Source organism: Sylvia atricapilla, chromosome 20, assembly GCF_009819655.1.
Source record: "Sylvia atricapilla isolate bSylAtr1 chromosome 20, bSylAtr1.pri, whole genome shotgun sequence".
Lineage (NCBI taxonomy): Eukaryota > Metazoa > Chordata > Aves > Passeriformes > Sylviidae > Sylvia > Sylvia atricapilla.
In genome coordinates this window covers 6,435,339-6,460,869 of record NC_089159.1, presented here as the reverse complement: position 1 = coordinate 6,460,869, position 25,531 = coordinate 6,435,339, and the positions used below count along the sequence as shown (strand labels likewise).

General features: G+C 52.0%; 1 protein-coding gene across 2 annotated transcripts in view; it reads left to right on the top strand.

Annotated features, from left to right (window-relative positions):
- Positions 1-25,531, top strand: part of SMG6 (SMG6 nonsense mediated mRNA decay factor) — a 105,427-nt gene that overhangs the window by 59,492 nt on the left and 20,404 nt on the right. For both annotated transcript variants that reach the window (XM_066333344.1, XM_066333343.1), the window contains exon 13: positions 464-665. In XM_066333344.1, the coding sequence (XP_066189441.1) occupies positions 464-665 (202 nt within the window). The remainder of the gene's footprint in view (positions 1-463; positions 666-25,531) is intronic.

Here is a 25,531-nt window from a genome sequence, read left to right as displayed (position 1 = left end):
TGGGCTGGGCTGGAGCCCCCCAGGGTGGACTGGAGCCCTCCCAGAGCCCCTTCAGTCCCGACAGCAATGCGGGTGTTTGCTCTGTCCTTCCAGCAGGCTTTAAAATGGAGTAAGGAGCATCCCTTCTCCCACCTGGAGCGGGCTGCTTCCTGCCGGCACCGCACGGGGAAGCCGCTCCCCGCGGCGGGCTGGGGCAGCAGGCAGAGATGGGCAGAGCAGCTCAAGGGCGACATCCCAGGAGCTGTCCCCATGCAGGGGGACGGTGGCCGGGGTCAGACCCTGGCCGAGGGTCACGGTCCCTTGCCGGGGTCGGTGCCAGCACAGCTGCGGCGGGGCCGTCCCGCGGGGCAGGGCAGCAGCGGTGCCTGCCTCGCCTCACCTCTCTGGTATTCGCTGCAGCATTGCAGGCAACTCCCAACGCATTCCAGCCCTGAATTGCTCACGTCTCTCCTCGTTCTCCCAGGGTCTCAGTAGATGTGTGGGCGACGCTGGCTGACTTCTGTAACATACTGACCACAGTGAATCAGTCGGAGGTGCCCTTGTACAAGGACCCAGATGACGACCTTGCCCTGCTTAGCCTGGAAGAGGATCGGCTGCTCTCGGGCTTCGTTCCCCTGCTGGTCGCCCCCCAGGAGCCCTGCTACGTGGAGAGGACCTCGGACAAGGTCAGCAGTAGGCCAAACATCCCCCCTCGATTCCTCCAGACTTTTATTCTTGGGAAGTTTTCTGTGCAAACGGAACACGATTAAGTCATTGAGAAGGGTGTTAAGGGAAAATATCGACCTTTCAGCCGCTGACATCCAGCTCTGTGTCATGAAAACCCCTCTCGACTTCCTCTGGTGTGTGTGTGCTCGCTGGCATGTTGTATATACGATCATTTCCTCACTTGTTTAAATAGTGCAGCTTGTGTTGGCAGAGCTCTCGGTGCACTCCAAATGGTTTGCATCATGCTTAAAGCACCCTCCCCCTCCCCCCGGCCACAAAACTCTGCCTTAGGAAGGCAGCCAGGACTTTTTTCCTTCTCTAAAGAGGAGAGTGATAAATAGGTGACTAGAGAGAAGCAGACACCATGTGTTAACGTACAAAAGGCTTTTAGGAATATGAAGCATTCCCCACTGCCCGCTCTCTATTTTCCTTTCTTTGCTCTAGGAGCCCATTCTAAGCTGAACTTTCCTTTGGCTGTTTGTTTTTAGAATAATGAAATCAGTTCCCTTGTTGATGTGGGGTTTTGGGTCTGCTCTCTGCCACCACCTGGCCAGGAGGGATCTGGGGGCTTCACTTGGAGAATGTGTCTGAACCTGCTGGGGGATGGAGGCACAATGGCATTTGTTTTACACGCCCGTGGAGGCACAGCAGGATGAGAGTGGCTCTCAACAGTTTCCTGCTCAGAGGCAAAACTGCAGCTCCAAAAACGGGGCTCAGCTGGGAAGCTGCAGTGTCCCCTCCCTGAAGGGTTGATGCTCCAGGAGGAGAAGTGAGGATGCAGATCAAGTTTCTGTGGAGAGCCTGCGTGTGACCATGGCAAGGTGCCTTTCCCTGTGCCTCTTATTCTTCATGACATTGTCCTGAAATGACGGTGAGAAATTCAGGATCTTTCTCACAGACGGACCCAAAGGTGCAAATTTCTGTTTCACTTCTCTGTCTGCCCCAGCCTGTGCTCACAGCACTGTTTGCAGCATGGGAGCACAGGCTCCCAGTAAAAACCAGGAGCCCTCTCAGTTTGGGGAAGCAGCTTAGTCCAGGAAGTGTCTGTGGAAGCATGAATTTTCAAGGCTCTATTTGACAGGGTTAAAATAAGAAGCATGCAGTTGCCATTGCTGCCCTAAGGTTTCCCCAGTGTGTGTGGTGGCCTCACGGGGGTTCTGCTGGGGGCAATCCAAGTGTCCCTATACAGAGATTCTTTTCCCAGCAGCCACAAACCAGAGCCCCCAGCAGGCAGGTGAGGTGGCTGAGCAGCTCTGGTGCCCTGTAACTTGTGGGAGGGGGTCACTATTCCCTGAACACTGCGTCCTCTAACCACACACCAGTTTATTTGGAGTGCCATCTACCTGCCCTGCCAGGCACTTGCACTCATCTTTGTGTCTTTATCCTGTAGCTACACCTGACCTGCTGAACCTGTCCCAGCTCCCTTTGCTTCTGGTGCTTTGTAAAGAAACTGCACAACTCCACTGGTGGGAGTTGGTGCCCTCCCAGCTCAGCACCAGCCACCCAGGAATTTGGGAATATCAGGCATGGCGTTATCTCAGTTCTGCTGAAAAGCAGCACGGATCCCAGAGGGGAGCAGCCAGTGCCTGTACCCCTTTATTTCTTTCTGACCAGTGTTTTTATTGATGGTCAGACAGGTGGAACAGCAGGTGTGCATGTTCACTGTGCAGGGGACACCTGAGAGGATGAAGGGGAGGACAGTGAGTTAGAAAAGAGAGCTCAACAGCCTGATTTCCAAGAAGAGCCTGGATGAGCTGGGGCTTTTTAGTCTAAAGGAAATTCAGGGAAAAGGCAGAGAGGAGAACAAGGTGCCCTCCAGCTCTGTACTGAAAAGCACAGGAAGGAACAGGCAGAAATTGTAGCAAAATAGATTAAGACAAAACTTTAGGAAAGGTTTCATACCTTTGGGTAGTTCAGCACTTGAGAGCAGCCTCCTTAGTGTGTCTGCAGGAACTCTTCTGCCTTGGAGATTTTAAAGGCAGGCTGGGTGACTGACTCAGGTACAACTTGGGTTGAGGTAAACACCTTGGAGTAGAAGGCAAAGTGACCTGTTTGGGTGATCCTACCTCGTTTTCTGCAATTTGGAAACACTCTAGAAAGAGGCTGGAGTGGCAGCTGCCTCAATACAGTCAAGTGACAACCCTGTTCCAAAAATGTTATCCCTCTGCAGCATTAATGAAGGAATTATTGGACTCTGCAGGAGTGGAATGTTGCAGAAGGCACTGCAGAGCCAGCCAGGACTGAGGCACAAACCCACATGGGAGTGACTGTGAGCAAAAATCAAAAAGCACTTTCTAGCAAAAAATCCTCCAACCTAACTTAAACTTGTGTGCTATCTCCACTCCACCATCTGCTCCTTGCCCTCCCTGCAGTGCAGAGCCCAGGCGAATTCAACTCCTCAGCAGTTCATCAGTTTAAGGCTGTGTTGGACAGAGCTTGGAGCAACCTGCTCTAGTAGAAGGTGTCCCTGCCTATGGCAGGGAGTTGGAACTGGATGATCTTTGAGATCCATTCCAACCCAAACCATCCTGAGCCTATGGGATACATCTCTGGGCTGTTTGCAGTGGAAGGGTGCGTGCCTGTGCTGAGCATGGTGGCATTTTGGGATTTGTATCCCTGAGCCTCCAGCAGGCAATGGCAGCAGAACAACTCTCTTTGGCATTGATTTTTTTTCCCATACTGTTTTTTCATTGCTTTTTAGCAGGAGTTATTTTTTGCACCCAATTTCTTTCTGTTCTGTTCTCAGTCTTGGCCCAGTTTTCAGCCCAAATTCTTTACTGGAGAGGCAATGAGAATGTACTGCTCTTTATATGGCACAATGTGAATTTCTTGTGGGTTCTGGTGTGCCAGAGTGGCTCTGGGTCCCTTTTCTACCACTTGCATGGCTAGGAAGAAGCATTTGGCTTTTACTAGAAGGATATCTCACCTTGCTTGCTGATGATGCAAATCCTTACCCCTTACCATTCTTTTACCCTCTAGCTTCTTTATTAATTTGTAACGTTTCAGAGGAAAAGAATCTGTTGAAAGGCAGAATTGGAGAGAATTTAGCTTAAAATGGTCTTGGGTTCTTCGCTCTACCAAGAGGATGGTTGTTTTGTAAGCTGTATAGGACAAACACTGTGCTTCCCACTCCTTTTTGTTCTCCACGTCCCATTTAGCAGATGGAGTTCAGAATTCAGCCAGAGTTTCTCAGTAAGTTTTTGAGCATTTGGCCTGGCTCTTATTTTGAGTGAAAACGTTCTTGACTCCGTTTGCTGCCATGAAGCCGCGCGTTCGAATTCCTGCTGGAGCCAGTGGGACACTTAGAGCTTCCCATCATCTCTTGCACTGTCATTGGAGCTGTAACCAACAAAAGCTGGCTCTGGGGTGAGCAGAGCTCAGTGTTGTTTTCCTGGGTGTGTGTGTTGGGCACATCTCCACTGCAGCTTGTGTGATGGAACACCACCGACCGTACCAGTCAGCAGCAAACTATGCAGCCTGGTGCCTGAGCTGTCAGCTGTGTCTGCAGCCCAAGGAGACACTGCCAGGACCTCCCTCACCCAGCCCTGGACCCGAGGCAAGAGCAGGGAGCAGCAGCATGGCTGAGTTAAGGTCAGGAAAGGGGAAGGTGGCAACGATGGAGTCATGGTGCTGGTAATGGAAAACACTTGGGTCGTGTTGAGGTTAAAGAGAGTCCTGGTGATGGTGCGTGGGTGCAGTCCTGGGAGCCTGGGGCATGTCCTGGATTCCTCAGCTCTCGCTGGATGCTGTTGAATCCTGCTCTGCAGTGACCCCATGGAGCTCACGGCAAAGCTGGAAGAGGGCTGCAGATATCCCTGATGTGGAGCAGAGCAGGGAGGTTCTCTTCTCTGCAGGCATGGATTGCCCACATCCCTGCAAGCTCTTCATGGGCTCAGCATGTGCATCGCCCCAGGCCTGTGCCTGCAGCACACCCTCTGCCACATGCCCCAGCCATGGGCAGATGTGGAGGAGAAAGTGTTAATGTCCCTTCCCACAATAAACCTCTCTGCATGGGGGGTCCTGAAACCTGAGCCTGTCTCTCCTCCCCCAGCCCTGACACACGTTAATAAAAGGTTTTTAAACGCCAATAAAAAGGCAGCAGCCCCAGCTCACCAGGTCCGGGGCCCAGGGTCCTTGGGAAGGCACTTCACAAATGTGTTTTTTGCATTTTCAGGCTTTTGGCTGGTGAATAAGATTGAGGAGAAATACTCCTTCCCCTGATAACAATACAGTGAGACGCAGGATCAGCAGTGTGTGGATTAAAACCAGACGGTGCATGATTAATACATGTGCTTATAGGGCCAGTCACCGTGGTTCCCTCCTCTCAAACAGAAAGGCACTTTTTTTCCTTTCCCTCATGTGCATGCTCATGTGTGGAGTGGACTGTCTCAGATACTCGCCACTCAACTGGTCTCAACCCTGTCTCACCTCACCAGGCAAATGAAAGCGCGAAAACACGAGGCTCTGAAAATTAATTAGCAATATTTTACTGCCAGACCTACAAGCTGGGTATTGCGTGGCTCCTCCGACTCCGGGGTGGCCAGTGAGCTTCCCACACTTGGTGCTGTTCCTTGTTTCACTCACCTGTCAGTGCAGATAGCCTAAATCCCAAGCTTTATTCTCCTTGGAAATCCTAAATCTCCTTCCTCTGCACTGTCCGGCCCAGGAGGATCGTTCAAATGTGACCCTCTCTCTAGCTGCCCCAACATGCTCTAGATTGGCAGTAGCCTTTGGATTAGCTGTTTAGGAGCTAATTATTATTCAGACTTGGGCTAAAATTAGTCCTGTCTTGTTATTCACTTCACTTATTTATGGTATTTCAGTCTTCCGAAGACTCTCAGAGATCTCTTGGCAGTGTGTAGTCACGTCTGATGCTTCTTGGAAAGGGAGCCCCAAGTTTAAAAGCCCAGGAGGAGTAGCTGTTGGAGTGACTGGCCTCTGTCAAGCCTCTAAACACCAGGCTTTTTGTCCTTTCTGAGACCTAATGACTCCTGGAATGCCAGGGATTAAATCCACCTCGGAGTAGCCACACTACAGTGATTTTGGGAGGACTTTTTGCAAGGCATCAGAGAAAAAGTAGCAGGACCAGGGCTCTGAGAGCACAAAATCTTTGTAAGCAAAGAGAAAACCCCAGTGAGCAAATGTAACTGTTTTCTCAGCATCCTTTCCATATTCCCATTCCATAGCCTTGGAGCATCTCCCTCCAGCTGGCAGGCAAATGCTCTCAGCCCATGAGAGCGAGAGCTTCCAGCTCAGAGTTTGGTCCAGAGAGGAAAAGGGAAACTGTGAGCAGAGATCGGAGCCCCAAGCAGGAGAGTCCAATGAGGAGTCATCCTTGAAAAACTCCTTCCATTCCTGCCTGCCTCGGTTTCCAAACAAGCCCTGAAAGATCCCTGCCACAGGCAGCCCTGCTCGGAGCAGGGACTTGGCAGGAGCTGGCAGCCCCGAGGCGGCAGAGTAAGAGATGTTTACATTTTCTGACCAGTATCTGAACTCCATCCCAGCCTCGACCTTCCCTTTCATGTGGTGCCTTTGGATTGTAAAAGGCAATTAAACTAAATTATGGGCCATGTTGGAAGATGATGTCATGGGGGTGATGGAGGAGAGGCTGGATTTTATGCCACCGTGAAGGTAGCGTGGGGAACATCACCTGCTTTGAACTCCTCAGCTGTCCTTGGCATCACCTTGAACCACGAGTGCCAGGGGCTGTGTGGGCACCATGGGAGCCTCTCTCTGCCTTTGCCACGTGCCTTTAGACAGTGTGAAGTGCCAGGCTCAGTCCATGTCCCCAGGTCTGGGTGGCAGAGGAGGCAACCCTGCTGTCTGTTGTGCTGTTTTAAATGCAGCATTGCAGCAATGGGCACAAGTCCTGTCCAGTGACTGCTGCAACATCTCTTATGGTTGTGCAGAGCATCTTCCAGAGAGGAATCCTGTTCAGTTTTTTTGTTTGGCCTCAGTTTTTAATCACTTTCTAAACTAAGAGAGTTCTGAGGATATTCTTAAAATTGAGTTTCTGCAGCTGAAGGTAAAGGGAACTGATGGCAAACAAGCACTAGCACAGCACAAGGACACTGAATCCAGCACTGAAGAAATCTGCAATGTGGAATAATAGTTCAGCCTCTTGAAGGGGGGGGGGGGTGGGTTAAATAGAAAGAAAGAAAGAAAAAAAAACTGCAATAAATCTAGCGAGTGGAATCTGCGGGAAATGATCCCATCTGGAAAACTCCAGTGCTGGTGCTGCTGAAGGCTTAAGGAGCGATGCAGATCGCAAAAAGCAAAGCCTGCAGTCTAAGGATGACAGGCTGCTTAATTGATGTCCATTGCAACTGGTACTCTGCCAGTTTATGTTGGCCACCTGCCAGCGTGCTGTAATTTTGGGGCCAGGTGTGAAGCGTTTCTGTTCCATCTTGTTCCCAAGCACCTACAGAAGCCTCACACATCTCACTCGAGGCTGCAGCCCTGTAGGAAACAGCTGTACAGGTATAGGTGAAAGGAAATGTCACAGCTGGGCTGGGAGCCCTCCCCCGTGCCTTGCCCAGGGCTGTGTTTGGGGGGCCCCCTCCGCCCCCACACTGGGTTTGGGGAGGTGGTCACTGTCACAGGCACACCTGCCTGTCTGTCAGCAAGGTGCTTTGAACATCAGGGAGCTTCTGGGAAGAATGTACAGGTCAGAAACCCCCTCTTCAAAGAGGAGCCCACGGTGGTGTGCGTCAGCTCTGGGAATGGGGAATCCAGCCCGGGAGAGCCCCGGATGCTGGCAAGCTGGGGGAAGCTGTGGCCATCTCCACTGGTTTTTTCTCCCTCATGAAACCACAAGGAAATTTCCAACAGCAGGTCTTGTAGAAAGCACAAACCCTTGATTCTGGAAGGCTGAGAGAACCCTTCAGGATCCTCAGCAAATTGTCACCAGACCTAGTTTCAGTCGCTTTTAAGAACATGCATTATTTCCCGGCTAAATTTGCTTTGTCTCGGTTTCCAATAATTGAATTTTGCTGTAGGTTGGGAAGTCGTGAGTTGCTGTTCTAACTCTGATATGTAAATGTGTCCCAAGTCCCCCTAGTTCTAATCCTGTTTTTTATAAGCTGAATAGATGGACTGAGAGGCAGGAGAGTCTTGGGCATAGTTTGGATCCCCTGGGCTGCTCTCCTGGTGTGTTTGAGCTGTGACTGTCCAGGTTCCACATGTTGCTCCTCAGGAGGAGGTGACACTGTCCTGTCCCACTCTCCTCTGTACCCATGGACACTCCCAGTGTCCTGCAGCCTTTGCTCCTTCCTGCAGGCACAATTTGGCATTAACTGTGTTAAATAGCACAGGGTTTGTTCCTAAGTAAGTGACTGAGCAATTCCAAGTTTTTGCCTGTTACTGAGCTGCTCTCTTGAAAGCTGGGGAGGCTTTGAGCCGGTGTCTAATCTTCAGGCTTTATCAGGAGAGGTTTTCTTTGTCCAGGTCACTGAACCTATTGTTAAGCAGCATAAGCCTGAGCAAGCTTCCCTGTGGCCCCGCCAGCACTGCCCTCCTGTTTACGCTGACATTTTAAGACCTCTGCTGACCAGATTTTAATCCAGGCCGTATCCTGTGCACTGCAGTCTCTGGGGCATAGGAGCTTTTCACGTCCTCTCGCCCCGGCCGTGCGAGCGCTCGGCGCTGCTGACGCACAGCCGTGGCATTGGGCTGTGAAATGGAGCAGGAGTTCAGAGCCCTGCAGCCCCTTTGCCACAGCCAAGCATGAGCAGGTCCTCCCGTAGCCCTGGGCAGGCAGGGTGGTGAGGAGGATGAGGAGGAGCAGATCTAACAGCAGCCCTCCCTGTGCAGAGCTGAGGTCCTGCTGCTTTGCCCGGTCCCAGGGCCGAGGGCTGCGTGTGGGAACTGCAGTCGCACTGCGAAGGTGAGGAACCACCTGCCAAGGTGTTAAGATCCAGTGACACATGTTCTCTTCACCCCCTGTGTCAGTGAGAGGCAGAGTGGCTTTGTGGTCTGGGCACAGCTTGCAGGGAAGTACAAAGTGCTGCCTTCCAGGCAGCCCCATCTCCTGTGAGGGGAAGCAGAGAGGGAAGAACCAGCAGCTGGTGGAAATAACCTTCCCTGTCTCTGAAATGCCTCTTTCCTGGCATGGGGAGGGAAGGAGTGCTACCACAGTGCGTGGGGAGTTTTCTCAAGTGGCTTGTGATGTTTCCATGCCTTCCTCCCCAGCTTTGGATGCACCTCTGCCTCTCCTCCAGGCTCATCTTGGACAGGGCGCTTCAACCACAGTGAGAGCTCCAAGTGAATCAGGGTGTGAGCTCTGCACGTGCCCCAGCACGTGTCAGGTCCTCAGCCAGCCCTGCACAGCTTGGCTCTGGTGTCAGTAAAGGCTCTTTTACAGTGTTTTCTGGAAGTGAGATGGGATCATCGGCTCGAGGCAGAGGCTGACAGGATAAATCAGCCTTGTCCCATGCCTGGGGTTGGATCATTCTGTGCAGATCAGGTGATGCTCACTGTCCAGCGTCCTCACTTGTGTCATGGTTAGGCCAGGTTTGTGTAATGAGATGGGAAACCTGCTTGTGTTTAGTCCTTTTGTCCTAAAAGCTGCTTCCAGAGGTTCAGGACAGATTCCTGGGAAACGGGAAATGTCCTATTCAAGAAACTCGCTGACCGTGTGTTCCTGGAGTTGGGAATAGTGGAGTGACCTAGGAAAGGAGAGTCAGGCCATGTGCAGCACCTCTTTGGAGCACACTGTGTGCACCCTTCACTTCCCTTGAGATTTTGCAGCGGGAAATGGCCTTGTTTCTGCTGCCCCAGCACCCAAATAGCACAAAATCTGCCACCTCTTGGCAGGGCATCAGGCCCAGAGAGTGCACAGCTCTGGCTGTGCAGAGGTATTGCCATACCTTTAGTGTACTTAGAATGACATATTAGAGCCCAGACCTTGTGGAATTTGCTGATTAGTCTATAAGTGTATTGAAAGGCCTCATTAAAACACCATTAATGCTGGATCCTCTCCCAATGAGCCATCTCTTATTGCTACCCAGAGAAACTCTGAGGAAATGGAAAGGCTGCTCTGGCTGGCTGAGCTGTCCCTGGGCATGAAGCGTGGCCTGAGACAATCTTTGTGCTGCTCAGGTGTTAATGTGGTGCTTTGTATCACATGAGAGCTCTCTAGGACTCAGGGTTGCATCTTGGCCTCACACTTTGGCAGCTGCATACACTGCCACTGCTCAGACTCTTCTTTCTGGTACTAAACTCAGTCCTGACTCTTGGCCTCTGCCCAAGAGACCCTCTTTCATGGCACTACTTTGTCTTTGCCCAACTGAAATGCTTAAATCCCATCTGAGGGCGAGGACGGCTGTGGTATCCACCAAGGCAGCTATGGGAAGGACCTCAGGAAACCCAAAAAAAGACCCAATTAATAACTCCTCATTGTTATCCTGAATAAGAAAGATCCATGTCCTGCAGAGCTTGCCAAAGAAGTGGACGGAGTGGAATGCAGGGAGTGGTCAGCCCAAATAACAGATGGGGATCTACTCTGTCTCTATGGGAGACGGAAGGTGACCTCTGTCATTGAGCTTGGAGTCTGCTCCCCACGTTTCTGCTCCCAGCTGGAGCTTGTGTTGTTTTTGTGGATGCCAAATCCGTTTGGCAGCACTGGGCTGGGGCTGGGTGAGGTTGGAGAGCCCTGCTCCTGTGGCAGGACAGAGGTGTCACCCTCAGTGCCCTCCTGCTGTCACACCCCAAACTCAGGACAGAAGAAGACACCACCATAATCTTATTTATTGGTTTTTTTTCTTTTCTCAAAGTCATTGAAATCAAAGCACTTCCCAGGCATTAATGAACATATCTCCACAACACCTTGTGACAGAAGGAAAAGCAATTTCCTTGTTAGGGATTGGCAACAGAGGTACACGGGGCTGAGGGACCGAGCTGGTCCCACAGGAAGCCTTGGCTTCAGGATGAGAACAAACCCCAGGATACCCAGGATTTCAGGCCAGTGCCTCAGCCCCAGGCCACCCATGTCCCTTAGGAAGATGAGGGGGTACTAAGGGAAGGTTCATTGGGAAGCATTAAAATTCTTCCCAAACACAGACCCCACATGAGCAGCTTGACTGCTGCTGGCCTGGCTGTATCTGTGGTGGGACATGAAAAAATGCTGGATATTTAATCCAGCAGATAATTTAGTTGCATTTTCCCCATAACATATTTGCATATATTTCCTTAAACATAAGGTAAAAACCATAATTTATTTAAATGGACAAAATTTGCCTTAACATTTTACATACCAGCATTTTACATAAAGCATTTTCTCCACCATATGTAACAAATATTTGTCTATGTGTTTATATATTCTGAATAGTGGCAACTGTAGTTCTTATTTGTAGTCATTTCATTGATTTATTTTTTTAAACTTTCCCAAAACTTCATTGTACTTGGAATAGGTAGATGCACATATAAACACAAGCTCTCAGTATGAAGACAAATGTTTTTTTCTGAGGAGTTACTGCCTGCCTGCTCCACGAACAACGGGACAGATTTACATTCTGGTTCTGTATTTATCTTAAGCATAAACGATGTGCTGTTTATTATAGCAGCCATTATTAGGGAAGGAAAAGAGATTTATGTCCACGCACAGAAAAAGATGGAGTTTGTTACCCCCTTCCAGAGCTGTGTCACTTCACCTGATACCTGTTCCACGCGTGATTCCCATGGAAAAGTGGCCCTGGAGCAGCTCCCCAGGGTGTGTCAGGGACGTGCCTGTAGCTGTGCATTTCTGGAGCTGAGGCAGTGACCTCCCAGCTGTCGGTGACGTGCCACAAGTCTGGTGCTGAGGTCACTTCTGAAGATCATTTTTGCGCTCTTAAGTCACTCAGATGCTTCTCGAACTTGCACCCATTGCCAGTTTTTATTATTAGCTCCCTCTAGTACCAGGAACTTTTTTTAGTCCTAACGAGCAAAGATTTAATCAGTAAGTGATCTGAGCTTTGCAGAAGCCTCGTGGATGAAATGCTCTCGTCAGTCCAGGCCGTGGGAGCTGCATTTGCTCGGCACTTGCCTGTTTTCACACTCATAACTGCAGCTTGCATTTAGACACGAGCATCCTCACCAATTTCCCTGTGGCTTTAGTTAGTGACTGTGCTGATGTGGGGAAAGAGAGTTCCTCTAGGTCTCCTCATTTGGGAAATATGGAATACCTGCTGAACATGCCTTTCTCCCTGGGAATCTCTGGAATCCCTGACCCTGTGGAGGTAGCAAAGCCCTCACCACAGCCACACTTTGCTCTACAACATCCTCCCCTTTCCAGGATAAAATCCTCCACTTTGGAGAATGGTTTATTTAAATGAGGGAGTTTTTTATGTGGGTTTTTTGTGCAAAGTGAAACATCTTGGCATGGTGAAGTGTGAGGACAGGAGAGAATTTGCTGGAAATTCTGGGAGACTTTGCATGCATGTGCTAATGGGATATAATTTCCACCCTGCCATATCTCCTCATACAGGCTGAAGGGCATGGGCTGTTCCTCCTCGTGATGAAATGCTGGAAGCCTGGTTTGGATGGCTTCAGGGCAGCCTGGTGAGGAAGCCTGGCAGCCTGTTACCCTTCAGAGATGCCCCATCCTGTCTTGGGCAGTGCCACCCCTTCCTGCTGGCACCTCGCTCCTCCTGGAGCTTGTTCCCTCAGGCAGGATTCCCACTTTTCAGCGCTTCCCAGATTTCACCTCGGTTTCCCCCTTTTTAATAGGAATGTTTGGCCTCTTGCACTCGGGCTTGGGGAGGAGCAGCTTGTTTCTGTAGCTGGCCTGGTGCCAGATGTCATCACTTCAGGCAGTGCCACGCTGCACATCTTCAGCAGTTTGAAATGGAGAGACAGAGAGAGAGATAAGATCAGCAGCTTTAGGTGATGGCATTGTTTCAAATAAACCATGCATGACCCAAAGCTTCCACTTCAAATGGGGAATGAAATTGCTTCATCCTTTGACAGCTTGCTCCATGAAAGAAATTTATCTTCACTTAATTGCTTCAGATCCCAAGAGGCTGTGTACAGTAATTTCTAGGAGATAATTATATCAAATTAAAAAAGAGATGTGACTATTCGACGGCTGAGCATGAATGCAGTGGCCAGAGAGCAGGGAGGAGAGAGGCACCACAGCTGAGCCCTGCTCACAGGATCCCTCTCCTCATGGTCCACAGGCACTTGGAGAGCACAGGAGAGTCTGCCTGCAAGGGATTGTGAGCTTTGAGCTGAGCAGTGAGTTTGGAGCTGGGAATTCTGCTCTTCCAGGACATCTTCAGGAGCAGAGAAGCCTTTGCTTCCCTGCTGGGGCATGGCAGGGATGCGTGTCACCCCTGCCTTGTCCCTTGTGGACAGAACACCTCGCCAGGAGAGCTTGGCAGTGCCTCCATCCGGTTCGTTCTCCCACGTGGATGTACAGTAGAGCTGAGGAACAAGAAAGCTTGTTGATTTAAAAACATGTATATTTAGAAGCAGAGTGTAAACTTCCTGCCCAGGCTGGGATTGGATTCTTGACTATGTTTGAGTTTCCAGTTTTCATTTCCTTTGCCCTCATACTTAACATTGTGTATCTCCCAGAGTGTGCCCCAGACTAATCTCTCTCTAACCCTCCCTTGCCCTGCATTTTTCTGCCATTATTTGCACATCAGTTCCAACTCTTCCAGGAAGCAGCATATCTCCTGATTGTCACTCCATGCCACAGCTTAGCCTGGGCTCCTGCAGGTCTCCTGTGTCCCTCTGGAAGTGACCTCAGACTCCAGCCAGCAGCAGATCTGAGCTGGGGACTGCAGCAGGGACAGAACTGCTGGCAGTTGCCATCCCTCAGAGAAAGATGGGCTCTTGGCATGGCTTTGGAATCCTGAAGGGACATTCATTCCTCTTGTTAGCTCATGGGAAACAGTCACTGACCAGTCCCAGCAGGGGTAAATCCATCCTCTTAAGTCTTCCCTTTCTCTCCTTCACATCAGGCTTCACGCCCTCCCTGACTGCTCCTTGTGACAGCTCCTGCCCTGCCGTTGCCTTTACAGCCTATATCCTGGGGACAGAGAGAAAGTTGTTCCCCCTAGGGCTGTGACAATTTTTGTGTGTGATCCTGCGTGGGCTTTGAAAGGGTTGACAACAATCCTGAGCCAGAACCGAGCTCCTCCTCAGCCCTGTGATGTGCAGGCTGGTTTTTGAAGTGCGATGCTGCTTCAGCTGTTCCCAGGAAGTCTTCAGGGGAACTGTGTTTGTACTAACGAGGTGAAGTCCCCGTGTGTTTCTGGAGGGGATCTGCTCAATGGGCCCTTTCATGTCATCTCAGTTTTTGGACTTACATCAAGTAAATCTAAAAAAAAAAAAGAAATGTTTTGGCTTAGCCCAGAACATTTGCACCTGAGCAAGATGACCTGTGGCAGTGCTGATGTCTTAAGGGAGAAATCCATGGCCACCAGTAGAGCTGTGGCCTGGAGCAGGGGGATGGAGGCTTTTGCTCCCAAAAGCTGCCTGGGTTGTCTCAAGTGATGGGAGAGTTGACACAGGTAAAAAGCTCCTCAAACATAGCTCTGTCCCCCTGTGCTGATCAAGGTGCTGCGAATGGTTGATCTTATACCACTCTGGATGCAGACAAAACTGGGTAGTTCAGGCCATTTGTGCCACACTGAACAGCCTCTGCCATCTGCCTGTGGCTCTAAAGCCCTGAGAAATGCTATGTTGGGATGACTGCCCCTAAATATCCTCAGATTTCATGTGTTGTCTCCTTGTTCAGACCTCACAGTGCTGCCATGAGGTTTATATTGAATCATTGAATCATGGGAGTGTTCAGTTGCAGGGGGGTTGGAACCACGTGGCCTTTAAGGTCCCTTCCAACCCAAACCATTCTGAGATTCCTGGTCCTGGCTGCCCAAGCCCAGCTCCTTGGCAGGTCACACACCCTGATCTTCAGCTCTAGCTTCTTGTTGTTACCTTTTCATCTTTTTTTGTATGAGATGTCCTGACAAAGCTTGGCACATCGCAGTGGGTAGCAGCTTCCACTGCTCTCTCTGACAGCTTCTGCAGCCCAAATAGCCTTTGTCCCTTTGTATCCTCTTTCTGAGAATGGCAGAAGCTGGCAGAAGAGCATTTAAGAAATGGAATATCCAAGGAGCTCATCTGGCTGGAAGCTGCTCCTCACAGCAAAGTCGGCGTTTTTGTTTCAGAGGCCACAAGTGAATGAGTTAATGATGATCCCAGATGGCTTCAGACTTTGCCTCTTGCCACCCCTTCCTGTTCCCCCAGGATCTCAGATGGTGGCGGGAGATGAAGTAAAATTCTAGAGTTTATTGTAAAGTTCATCCCTCTCCCTAAATCATGCTGGAACTTGTGTGTGCTGTGTTGGCAGCTTCAAGGGGATGCTACCTGGTAATTAATTAGGTGTCAAGAGACAGCCCAGAGCTTCCAAGTCTTTATATTCTTGCTAATAGAAATTGCTCTGATTACATTTTTCCCCCTTGGCTGGAGGGATGAGGAGCGGGAGCGATGGTCCACGGGCAGCTGGAGCACGCCTGCCTGGCCTTTGTTGGGACTCCTCTGAGCGTGCTAGCACATGCTTCCATGAGCACTAACCCTGAGGGAGCCCACTCCTGAGCCAAGGCTTTGCCAGCCTGTTCTGCTCACGTTTCTCATCACACACTTCCCCTGCCTTTGCAGGTGAGCCCTGCCACAATTTCCCTTCAGCTGCTCCTCGAGGTCTTCCCTTGGCATCACTGTTCCCTTCCCCTGCCCAGACTGAGGTGCTTTGCATGGGCTTTTAGAACCCTTTTCCTGGGCTAAGGTTAGAGAAACATTCAGTGTCTACAGGAGTTCCTGGTATTTTCCCTCAGCCTAACTTTGGTTTCTTTTTCATTTTTATCTCCATGTTTCTGCAGTCAGTTGTCAGCAGATTTAGGTTTTTACCTGCAGAGTGTGGTCGGGGAGCAAGAGGTGCCTGGATTTTGGCCTCAGCCAAGCAAGGTGCTGATCCTAAGCTCTGGGTTACCTTACACAGTGGTTTGTTAAAGAATCATTTCCAATTTTCATACAGTAGTTTGTTTTTCCCATCTCTTTTGCAGAGATTCTCTGCTGACACTTCCCCTTCTCCTCTTCTCTGGCCAGTCCCCCAGCAGCCTGACACCTTGAGCAGGCTCAAAATCAGAATATTAGGAGCTGGACTCCGTCATTCATCCTTATGCTTCTCTGGTCAGCACCACCACCTTGGGGGCAGCAAAGTGTGACACCCCAGCTCTTCGGGAGGTGTCACTCCTCCCTCTGCAGCAGATCACAGTCATTTTCTGTTTCGGTGATGTGCCTAAACTCAAACCTTCCCGTGGCTGTGAGGAGCAGCTGCCTGGGCAGGAGCTGTTGGGCTCGGCACTCTGGAGAGAAGCAGCCCAGCCCTTCTGGCAAGTGCAGAACGCAGCCCACGGGTGCTGCAGCTCCTTGGAGAGAGCAGCTCTGCCCTGGCTGATCCCAGGAAGCCTCCCTGGCCGGGGATGCAGTGTGGCTGTGCCGGATGCTCTCACGCCTGCCGGGGCCGTGCCTTCCCTTCCCTTCCCACCCCCGGGGAGCCCCGGGAGCCGGGCTCCGACCCACCTGACACTGCCTTTGCAGACATATGGTCCCTTCTCTTTGTGTTTGCTTTAGTGTGGGAGGGCTCCACGCTGAACTCCTGGAGCTTTTAAGCTATTGTTAGTGCCGGCCCGGCCTCGCAGCAGCCGTGGCAATTTTACAGGCATGGCCCCATCCCTAACAAAGGCAATTAGGGATGCTATTCTGTCGGAGCTTTGGGGATGAGAGATTTCTAGTGTCTGGAAGGAGCAGTCTGGAAAGGGCATAATCTAATGCAGAAGATGAAGACAAAGGCATTTTGGAGGCAGGATGTGGGGAGAATGTGGGCATGAGATGCTCAGAGGGCAGAGCTGCTGCAGGATCAGGGGTGCGGGAGCTCAGCAGCTCGGGGTGCAAGAGTGGAGTGAGCAGGAGAGCAGCAGAGATGCTGCTCTGGGCAGGTACAGGGAGGTGGTTCTGCTGGGGTGGGGTGAAGGGGGAAGGGCTGGGGGGAAGGGGAAAAATCGGGTGCTCTGTCCTTGGGCAGGAAATGGTGGCTCTGGTGAGAAACGTGTGGGGTGGAAAACGCCCCAAGGTGTGACAACCACTAGAATGTGACCCTGCAGAGTAGTGAGCAAAGGAGATGGAGGTGACAGTTGGGACAGGAGTGTCAGAGGGCCGTCGAATGATCTTGGAGGTGGCACAGGAGGAACTGGAAGAGAAGGAGAAGGGTCACAAGGGCCACCAGCACCATGTGGTTTGGTGCGATTCACCCAGGGCAAGTCAGGAGGCCGTTCCCAGTCACAGGGCTCGAGTTGCATTTCTTGCTGCTGGCTCCTTCCTCGCTTGGCTTTTCCAGCATCTGATCTGAGTGTTTGTTTGCTTCCAGTGATTTCAGTTGTTTTCTATTTTAGCTCCTGACCCCGAGTGCCTGGGCTGGGGCAGGCAGGCACCGTTTGAAAGCCGCCACTTGGCGGCAATAACTGTTCGAGCCGCGGAGCAGCACCCATCTAACCCCTCTTTTCACACACTCGGAGCTTCCCAAACATTAACCTTTGGATTAAAATTTTCCATGCTTGGTCTCTCCCCAGATGTGATGTCTGAGCTTTGGTTTGGGTTCATGTTTTTCCTGTTTGTTGGATTCGTATTATGGGAGAATGAAAGAAATACTTTTCCCATTTACAAAAAAAAAAAAAAAAAAATTATAGTCTTCATTTATTTGGGTTTGGTTTTTTTTTTTCATTCGGGATTCACCAAAAATGGTTGAAGTTTGAAGCCAAAAATAATTAGCTTGGCTGCAGCAGGCTGTTGTATCAGCACTCAGGGAAGTGCCACAGCTCCAGGTGTGTGACACCGTGGGTACCACCAGCACAGCCTGCACAGCCCACTCCAGGTACATGCAGGCACTGCCAGCAGAGCCAGGAGAGCCTTGCTGTGAGTCAGCCTGAGTAACTCCAGATCTGGAAGAGGGCGTCTGGCTTTTTGTTTTTTAGAAAAGAGGGGAAAAAAAAAAAAAAAAAAGTTGTTTTTCAGGCTCCACATGCAGGCTGCCGATGCGCCGGGGCAGTGCAGGCTCCCGGGCCGGGGTGAGTCAGGCACAGGGCTCATCACCACACCGTTCCCAATCCCCAATCCCTGCCCCTGCTGCAGCTCAGGGCCTGGCCAGGGGCTGACGTGCTGGGGACACGGCCCTGAGCTCACCCCGGGGTGGCAGCGCTGCGGCTCAGCTCCTGCCCCAAGGCCCCTGTGCAGCGTGGCTGTCACTGCCCTCCTCTGCAGGACAACCTGCCTCGTTTGATCTGACATCCCCCAGTGGCTGCAGCATTCCTTGTCCTGAAGCCAAACACTCAGATCCCGCTCTTGACACCTTCTTGTCCACCTTGCACAATGCTCTGTGTTTCCCTGCTTTGATTGTTTTTTATTTTTTGCTGGCCGCTGCACCCCTCCTTTGTGCTCCAAGTCTGCTCGCTGCTCATCGGGTGGGGACCTGTGCTGCTCACACCAGCGCTTGTAATGTCTGGCCTGCAGCTCTGCCAGAGGCCAGAATTGGCTCTCAGTGCACGGCTGGATCGTGAGGACGGTGTTAGATGGAGGGTGGAGTGAGTGAATACCCCTCTCTTCCTACTGTGCTTTCAGGAAATGTCTCTAATGCAGCTGTAAGTGTGAATGAAGTCAAAAGGATGGATCGGTGCCCCCGCTCCAGCCCACCCCACTTGTCGGGGCCCATCCAGAGTCCCCACCCTATTGTTCTGCTTCAGCTCCTCCGTTTCGGGGCAGGGGCCCTGCTCTGCACTCAGCATCCCACTCCCGAGAGGAGGAGCTCTCCCAAAAACAAAGACACAGCGAATAGTTTTCCTTTCCCCACCAAGCCAACGTTCCAATTCCTCCTTCCCTTCCTTTCCCTAGGTGTGTTTGCAGCTCTTGGCCCAGCTGGAAGCGAGCAACTGCAAGACTCGGGCCATTAATCATTTGCCAGAAGAGCTGAGTATTGGGTATAAGTAGCAGAGCTGTGCTTGCTGCTTCCTCAAAGCAGAGCAGGATCCATGTGGGCCAGAGCTCACAGCCAGTGCCGAAAGTCACCTCTCTGGTAGGCTCAGGGAGCATGTCCTGCTAGGAGCAGCCCCTCCTGGAAGAGGCCATGGGCTCTCAGGCACTAGAACGTCATCGGGAGTCCCCTAAGTGGCAGCATTTCACTGTAAAGCAAAATAGAGCGTTTGTCCCTCCCTGAAGTGGCTGCTGGAAATGGTGAGAGCTGCTTCCCGCCCTGCCCCGAGCCGGGAGCGTGCTGCCAGCGCGGTTCTTGCGGCAGGGGGGAAATGCCAGTGTTGGTAACATCTCTGGGGCTGTGGTGTCGCAGCCAGCCAAGCTGTGGTGGCATTTTTCTGGTGTTATTCCACTGCCTGCTGTATCCCCACCCTCTGTTTTCAAGGGAATTCAGCGCTGGCCCCGACGGAGCAGCCGGCAGTCGGAGGAGCTCCTCCCTGCACGTGGCAGCCCTGTGAGCTGCCCTTTCTCCAGGGCTTTGTTAGTTCAAAGCAAAGCTGCTTCTCTTCCCACTTGCAAAGCTGAGGGGAGGCACAGTGCCCTGAGCTTCCCAGCAGCATCCAGGGCTGTGAGGTGTGCGAGCAGCACCAGGGCAGCTCGGCACTGACGTTGCTCCGTCTGGGTTCTGGTTTGTGGAGCAGAGGTTTCTCATCTCATGGCTCTGACTCAGGTATCTGTTTCCTCTGATGTGGGCAGCCATCACTGGAGTTTTTGCCCTGGGCATGCTGTTGTTTTGTGTCCCCCAAGGGGTGGTGGGAGTTGTGGAAGAGCTCCCTGAGTGCTGCCACAGCCGGCCGGCGCTGTGGATCCCTGGGATGGGAAAAGCAGTGTTGCAGGAGCAGCATCTCCGTGTTCTGAAGTTCTCCTGAAATTGGTGGGGTAAGCATCCAGTTTGTTTCCTAGACTAAAAAGTCTGGAGGAAATGAAATACACACACAGCTTGACTCAAGCCAGTGCATGCACTTCAGCTCATATTTTGGGCTGGGTGTCAGCTCAAGGACCCTCAGCTCTCTGCTCCCCATCCAGCTCTATGTAAAAGCAGCACCAAATTCCTTTGGCACTGGATGCTTAGGAGGGATCTTTTATGGTATTTATTTAGCTGCGTTTTCCTGGCTAAACGGCCTTGCCTGAATTCAATACCATTGTGCCACTGGCACTAACCACTCTGACCAGTTTACCTAGAGAGGGATCCCAGTTCAGCAGGTTGGGATTATCACCCGCTGAGAATTGCTGGTGTTTGAGGAAGTGAAACCCCCCGTGGGGAGGCTGAGAGCAGTGGCCAGGTGGGAGCTGTGCTGCTTTAGGGGGTTTTAGCGGTTCTCATTAAAACAGTCTCCTGTAGACTCAGTTTCCTAAAAGAAGAGGAGAAAATTCCAAACCCTTTCATCCCAGTTCAAGTATCCACCAGGGCAGGGAACTGTGGAAGTTATGGTGGGATCTCAGATGACATTCTCTGGAAAGAAAACTTAATAGAGTGCAAGTCTGAAATGCTTAGGCCAGAGCAGCTGTGCCCTCTGCAAGGGCTTGGCCAGTGCTGCACCTCTCCTTTGCCTGTGCTGAGTAAGGAAGGGCAGAGAAGGGGAAATCAGGGGTCTGCTAGAGGAGCCCCTCTGCTTTGGAAGCCTTTGGCACCTCCGTGAGATATTTAAATGACAGACAGACATACAGGGATCTGTAAATACTCAATTGGTGCCAACTAAACCACAAAGAAGATACAGCATTTGTGGTCCAAGGAAGTTTAAATATTTGTGGTCAAACTTAAAATTCGACATAAAACTCTCATCTGCGATGGAAGGAGGCCAGGAACTGCATGGAGAACGTATAAGCTGTGTAAACTCACAGAAATGGCTTCCCAGCCAGCTCTGCCAGGACCAGGCAGAATATTCGAGCTCTTGCCTCTCTGCCTGAAGCAGAGGTGACACTAGAAGGGCAAGAGGTGGATGGTGCAGGCTGGGTAGGTGGGGGCTGTCAGGGTGAGCTTTGGGTTTCGCAATTTTTTATGCTATTTTTATATTGTAGATTGCCATCCCTGCTCCCCCGTTCCTGTGTTGTCATGCTTTTCCTTCCACCACCCAACTTCCCACTGTCACAGCACTCTGTGACACTGGTGCTTTGTCCTGTGGGACAGGAATCTCTGAGTTACCCTGTGGGTGAAATTATGGGGCAGTTTCTTGTCGTCTCCATGGGGAAGTCCTTGGGAAAGAGTTTGTGCTGTTGATGAATTTTCAGGGCTTTCTCCATGTGAGCCCCCAGCAGGGCCAGCTCCCTTCTGCCACCGCTCCAGAGACACATTCTGGAACAGGGAGGGTGCCAGATAACCACAGCACTGTCCCCACAGCATAGGCAGCCTGGACTGGGCTCCTGCCCTTTTTTTTTTTTCCTCCACATATCCTGCAGAAGGGGCTCTGTCTCAGGGCACTGTCGCAAGAGCGCCCTGAGATTTGCAGCCGAGATGTTGGATTGAACATTCATCAGCCGCATTTCCCGAATTCCAGGAGAGACAGATCCCAGTCCTGGCACAGCAGCACAGTCTCTGGTCACCAGTGTGGCCTCACGAGCAGATGTACCCGAAAAACAGCCAGGGTGGAGAGGTGTGGGGGTGGCCCTGCCTTGTCCCCAACGCCAGTGTCCTCTGGAGTGGTGGCCTCAGAGGAAGGGCAGCGTGTGGCTGCTGAGAGCAGAGCGGTCGCCTTTCCCTTACTAAGCAATCCTCCCTTCCTCCACCGAAGAGCCTGCTAACCACTTTCTTATCTGTCTGAACTCTGCAAAACAATCTCTGGCAAGGCAGGCATCCTCCGAAATGGCAGAGGAAATAAATTCCCCCAGTCCCCGAAAAGGAAAAGACTGGAGGCTCCTGCGGCAGGGAGAGCAGCCCGTGCCCTGTGAAAGCTGTCAGTGGTGCCATGTTGGCTTTGCTGAGGATAAGGAGTTTGCCTTCCTCCTTCCCCAGCCTGGGACCATGGGTTAGGGACAGGATTTCAGGGATTTGTCTTCCCCGGTTCATGTTCCAGTAGGATTTGCAAGGGAGGAGCAGAGCAGGCTCCTTTGGACTTGGCTTTACTCTGTGGCCTGACTTTTTCTCTTTCTTTCCTCGAGAAGTTTGGAAGTGCTGGGAGCTGGGGTAGGAGACAGGAAGGCACTGAGGTGGCTGTAACAGGGAGTCCCTGCGTGTGACTCACTGTTTCTCCAGGAGTCATCTGCCTCTTTCACAGCTGTGATTTTTCAGCCCCTTGTTCACATGACAGACAATTAAAATGCATGGTCCTGTGCTCAAGGCTTCACCTTGAAGAGCAGAAATGCCCTGGGTATGTCAGTGCTGTGGGGATCAGCACATGTGGCCATGGTGGGTGGAAGCAAATTCTTTCTCCAGTGAAAATTCCGGCCAAAATTCCTGCAGTGTCTTATGGAGGCACCATTTTGCTCTATGGAGGAGCCCACAGCCCTTGCTGAGCTGTTGGCAACAATGCCTGAGGACACAAGGAGAATCAGACACTCACAAACCAGATGAAACATCCCCATTACTCACTGGAAACTTCCTGCATCCCATGATCTTCTCCAGGACTGCTCTGGTGGGGGTGAAATTAAACAAGCTGAGGAGCCACCTCCTGCCTACAAGGTGTCAGATGCAGCCTGGAGCCAACTGCTCCATGGTGCAAATGCTGCTGCTCCCTGGATCTGACAATGAAGTTCTTTAGCACATTTAACAGGTGAGTAAGACATTAGGGCAAGTCTTTCCAAGCATCAGTGAAAGCCAAAAGCTTGGTTTGGAATCCAGCAGGAACTTTCCTCTCCAGGCTGTTGAGCTGCAGGGAAGCAGTTGGTCCCAGGCTGGGCTGTGTCAGCTCTCCAGGCTATCATGGGCACAGGAACTTTAAGTGGATCTGGAGGATGGTTTTTCATCTGGAACATCTGCTTTGGCTTTGGTGTTGACTCTTCCACAAAATTACCTAAAGGTTCCTGCAGGACCCTCAGAGCTATGTTGGCTCCAAGCCCCAGAGCTGCTCACAGCTTCCCCCGTGTCACTGTGTCTCACCTACAACTGCCAGCAGTGGCAGGTACCAGAACCTTGGCAGGAATCTGTGCAGACTACTCAAGGCTTCTTCTGGTCTCTGACCCAAAAATTGAGTGACTCAGCTCAGATCCGTCACTTTGCACCTTTATGTCACCCATGTGTATTCTCTGCATCAGTGCATTGGATGAGGCAAGCCCAGCAAACCCTGGTGATGGTGGGCAGCTGGCTCCCTTTCCGTGCTGCTTTCCAGCTTTAAAGGCCGGTCCTGGCTGAGCTTTGTGGCCTTTAAAGCTGGAAAGACGGAGGTGTTTGCCAGGCCAAAGCACATCTGCTGTGATGACTCGTCTGAGACTGTGTGCCCCAGTGCAGAGGCTGGAGCTGTGCCTGTGTGAGGCTCAGGATGCCGGGAGAGAGTTTAGGATAAGACATGGCCACACTTTTTCTTTGGAGAGTGGTTCTGCAGCTGTGGCCACGGGAAAGAGCAACTGGAATAGTTCTGGACTTCTCTGTCTTGCTTGGGTGTTTTCTCATGCTCCTCTCTGTGATGGAGCATCGAGCATGGATGTGGCAGATCCTTTCCCCACATGTGCTCTCTGGTTGATGCACAGGATCCAGCAGTGAGATCCCTCCAAGCCAGAGGTGCCTTGGTTTGGTCCCTGCTGCAGCCACAGTTGCTCTCTCAGGTCACACACAGCGTTGCAGGCACGTGGGAACCATGTCCCACTGAGCCTGCTTGTGGGATAAGCTGAAATTAAAAGTTTCTCTGAGAGACCTGTGGCTGCAGGCAGCTCTCAGCTGCCGAAACCAGGGTTACACCCAGCTGTGAGTGCCTCTGCCCAGCTGGGATGGGCACCTTGGTGCTCCCTACCCAGGTGGCCAAACCCCTCCAAGCTGTATTTGGGGCTGGGCAGAGCAAGGGGCTCCTTGGGTGGAGAATGAGCCCAGAGGAGCTGGGCTGTGATGAGTCCAGGGTTGAACCCAGCCCAGCTTCTGTGCAAGCCTGTGAGATTGTCCCCAGAAGGGACAAGACCAAAGGAGGAGCTTTCCTCTGTGCTCCTCCTCCAAGCTCTCTCCCCAGGGATGGGAGGAGGCAGCCCAGGGCACAAGGTGGCATTGAGCCATGGCCTGCCTGGATGTTTTGCAGGGTCAGTGCAAACATTTCAGCTGGGCAGTGCAGTTGCTGCGTGGTTCAGATTGTTTGGGACTCACTTGGTCTCAGCATCGTTGAGCTACTTCAGCTAAGACATGTTTAAAATGATGTGGCAAAAACAGTGTTATCCCCATGCTGGATTGTGCTGGAGCTTGGCTCTGAGTCCTGCTCCTATCCCATTCCCATCTCTGAATCTGGGATGGGATCTCTCCATGCTATGACTCAAACTTCTCATGTCCTTTTCCCCTTCTGAATCCAGCTGTCAGGATATGCTGGTGTCTCCCCCTCGCACATAGGAATGCGGAGCCGGCAATGGCAGCCTGTCCTCGGAGCAATCACTTCTGCAGAGCTGCTGCCTGCTGTTTCCTTGTGGAGTGTCCGGTTTTGCCGAGGGGGAAGCTGCCAGGATCCCTCCACACACCTCCAGCAGCAGTGTGGCACTGCCAGAGGCTGCCGTGGGCGTGGGGCAGCCCTCTCCAGACCGTGTCCCCTCCCGGGATGTGGCAAGTCCCCGCGGCTGAGCAGGGCTCCCCCAGCCAGCTGGCTGGGCTGCCGGAGGCTCTTTGGACTAGCTGAAGGAATCTGCATTCCTGCCTCCCAGTTGTTTGCTCTTTAGGACGCTGTGTAAAATTAACAAGTTGTAAAAGTTGATTGAAGGCGGCGGAGGGTGTGACAGCGATTTTCGGAGCTGCGGGAGAGCCGCGTGCGGAGCAGCCCCGGGGCAGAGGCGCGGCCCCCGGCTCCAGGAGCTCCTCTGACCCAAAGCGAGAGCGGGGCTGGTTTCTGGTGGTGTCACCCCGCCAGCACCAGGTGCAGGTGTCCCCTCAGGCACAGAGCTCACAGCTCTCAGAGCAGGCCCTTCCCTCCCCTTAAATCTCCTGGAGGACATGTGGTGATGTGGTGTGGGAGTCCTCTGCCCTCCACAGTGCTCAGGGAAGCTTTTCCTTTCTGCCGGTTTTATCAGTGGGGGGAAATACAGCTGAGACCATAGAGGGGATCAGCTTCATTACATCTGGGAACCCCTGGTTAGACTGGGGAACTCCGCTCACCGCTGGCAGGAGGTGACACTCTTGAGGTCCTGGTGGCACTGGCACTGCAGAGTGGCTTTGAAAACACAGCAGCTGGTACAGTGAATGCACAGCCCAGTGGGTCTCAACAAGCAGTTTGTGTGTGTTAATGTGTGTCCTGCTGTGTCTTACTCAATGATCAGTATGTTAATGTGTGACCCATGAATTAGCAGTTGGCTAATGAGCCTCGGCAGCTGCCAACCCCCAGTGGGTGGCTGGTGCTGGAGCTGGTGGTGAGCCTGTCTGATGGAGCAGGAGGTTGGAAATGTCTCCCCTCCAGCCCCGATGAGATCAGGCTGGCAGTCAGGGCTGCTGCAGCCGAAGCCACCTCAGTCCCACGCCTGGTCCCCAACCACGTGTCCCTGAGAGGCACCGCGGTGGCGAGGGGCTCGGTGGTGGCTCTGGGGAACTGAGCCCGGGTCACGGACGGGGGCACCAGACCACTTCAGCAATTCTCGGTTTCGGTTTTCCTTTGAGAGCGGCTGCGTTCGTGTCAGGCCTATTTTCATACCCAGCAGTGACTCGGAGCCAGGC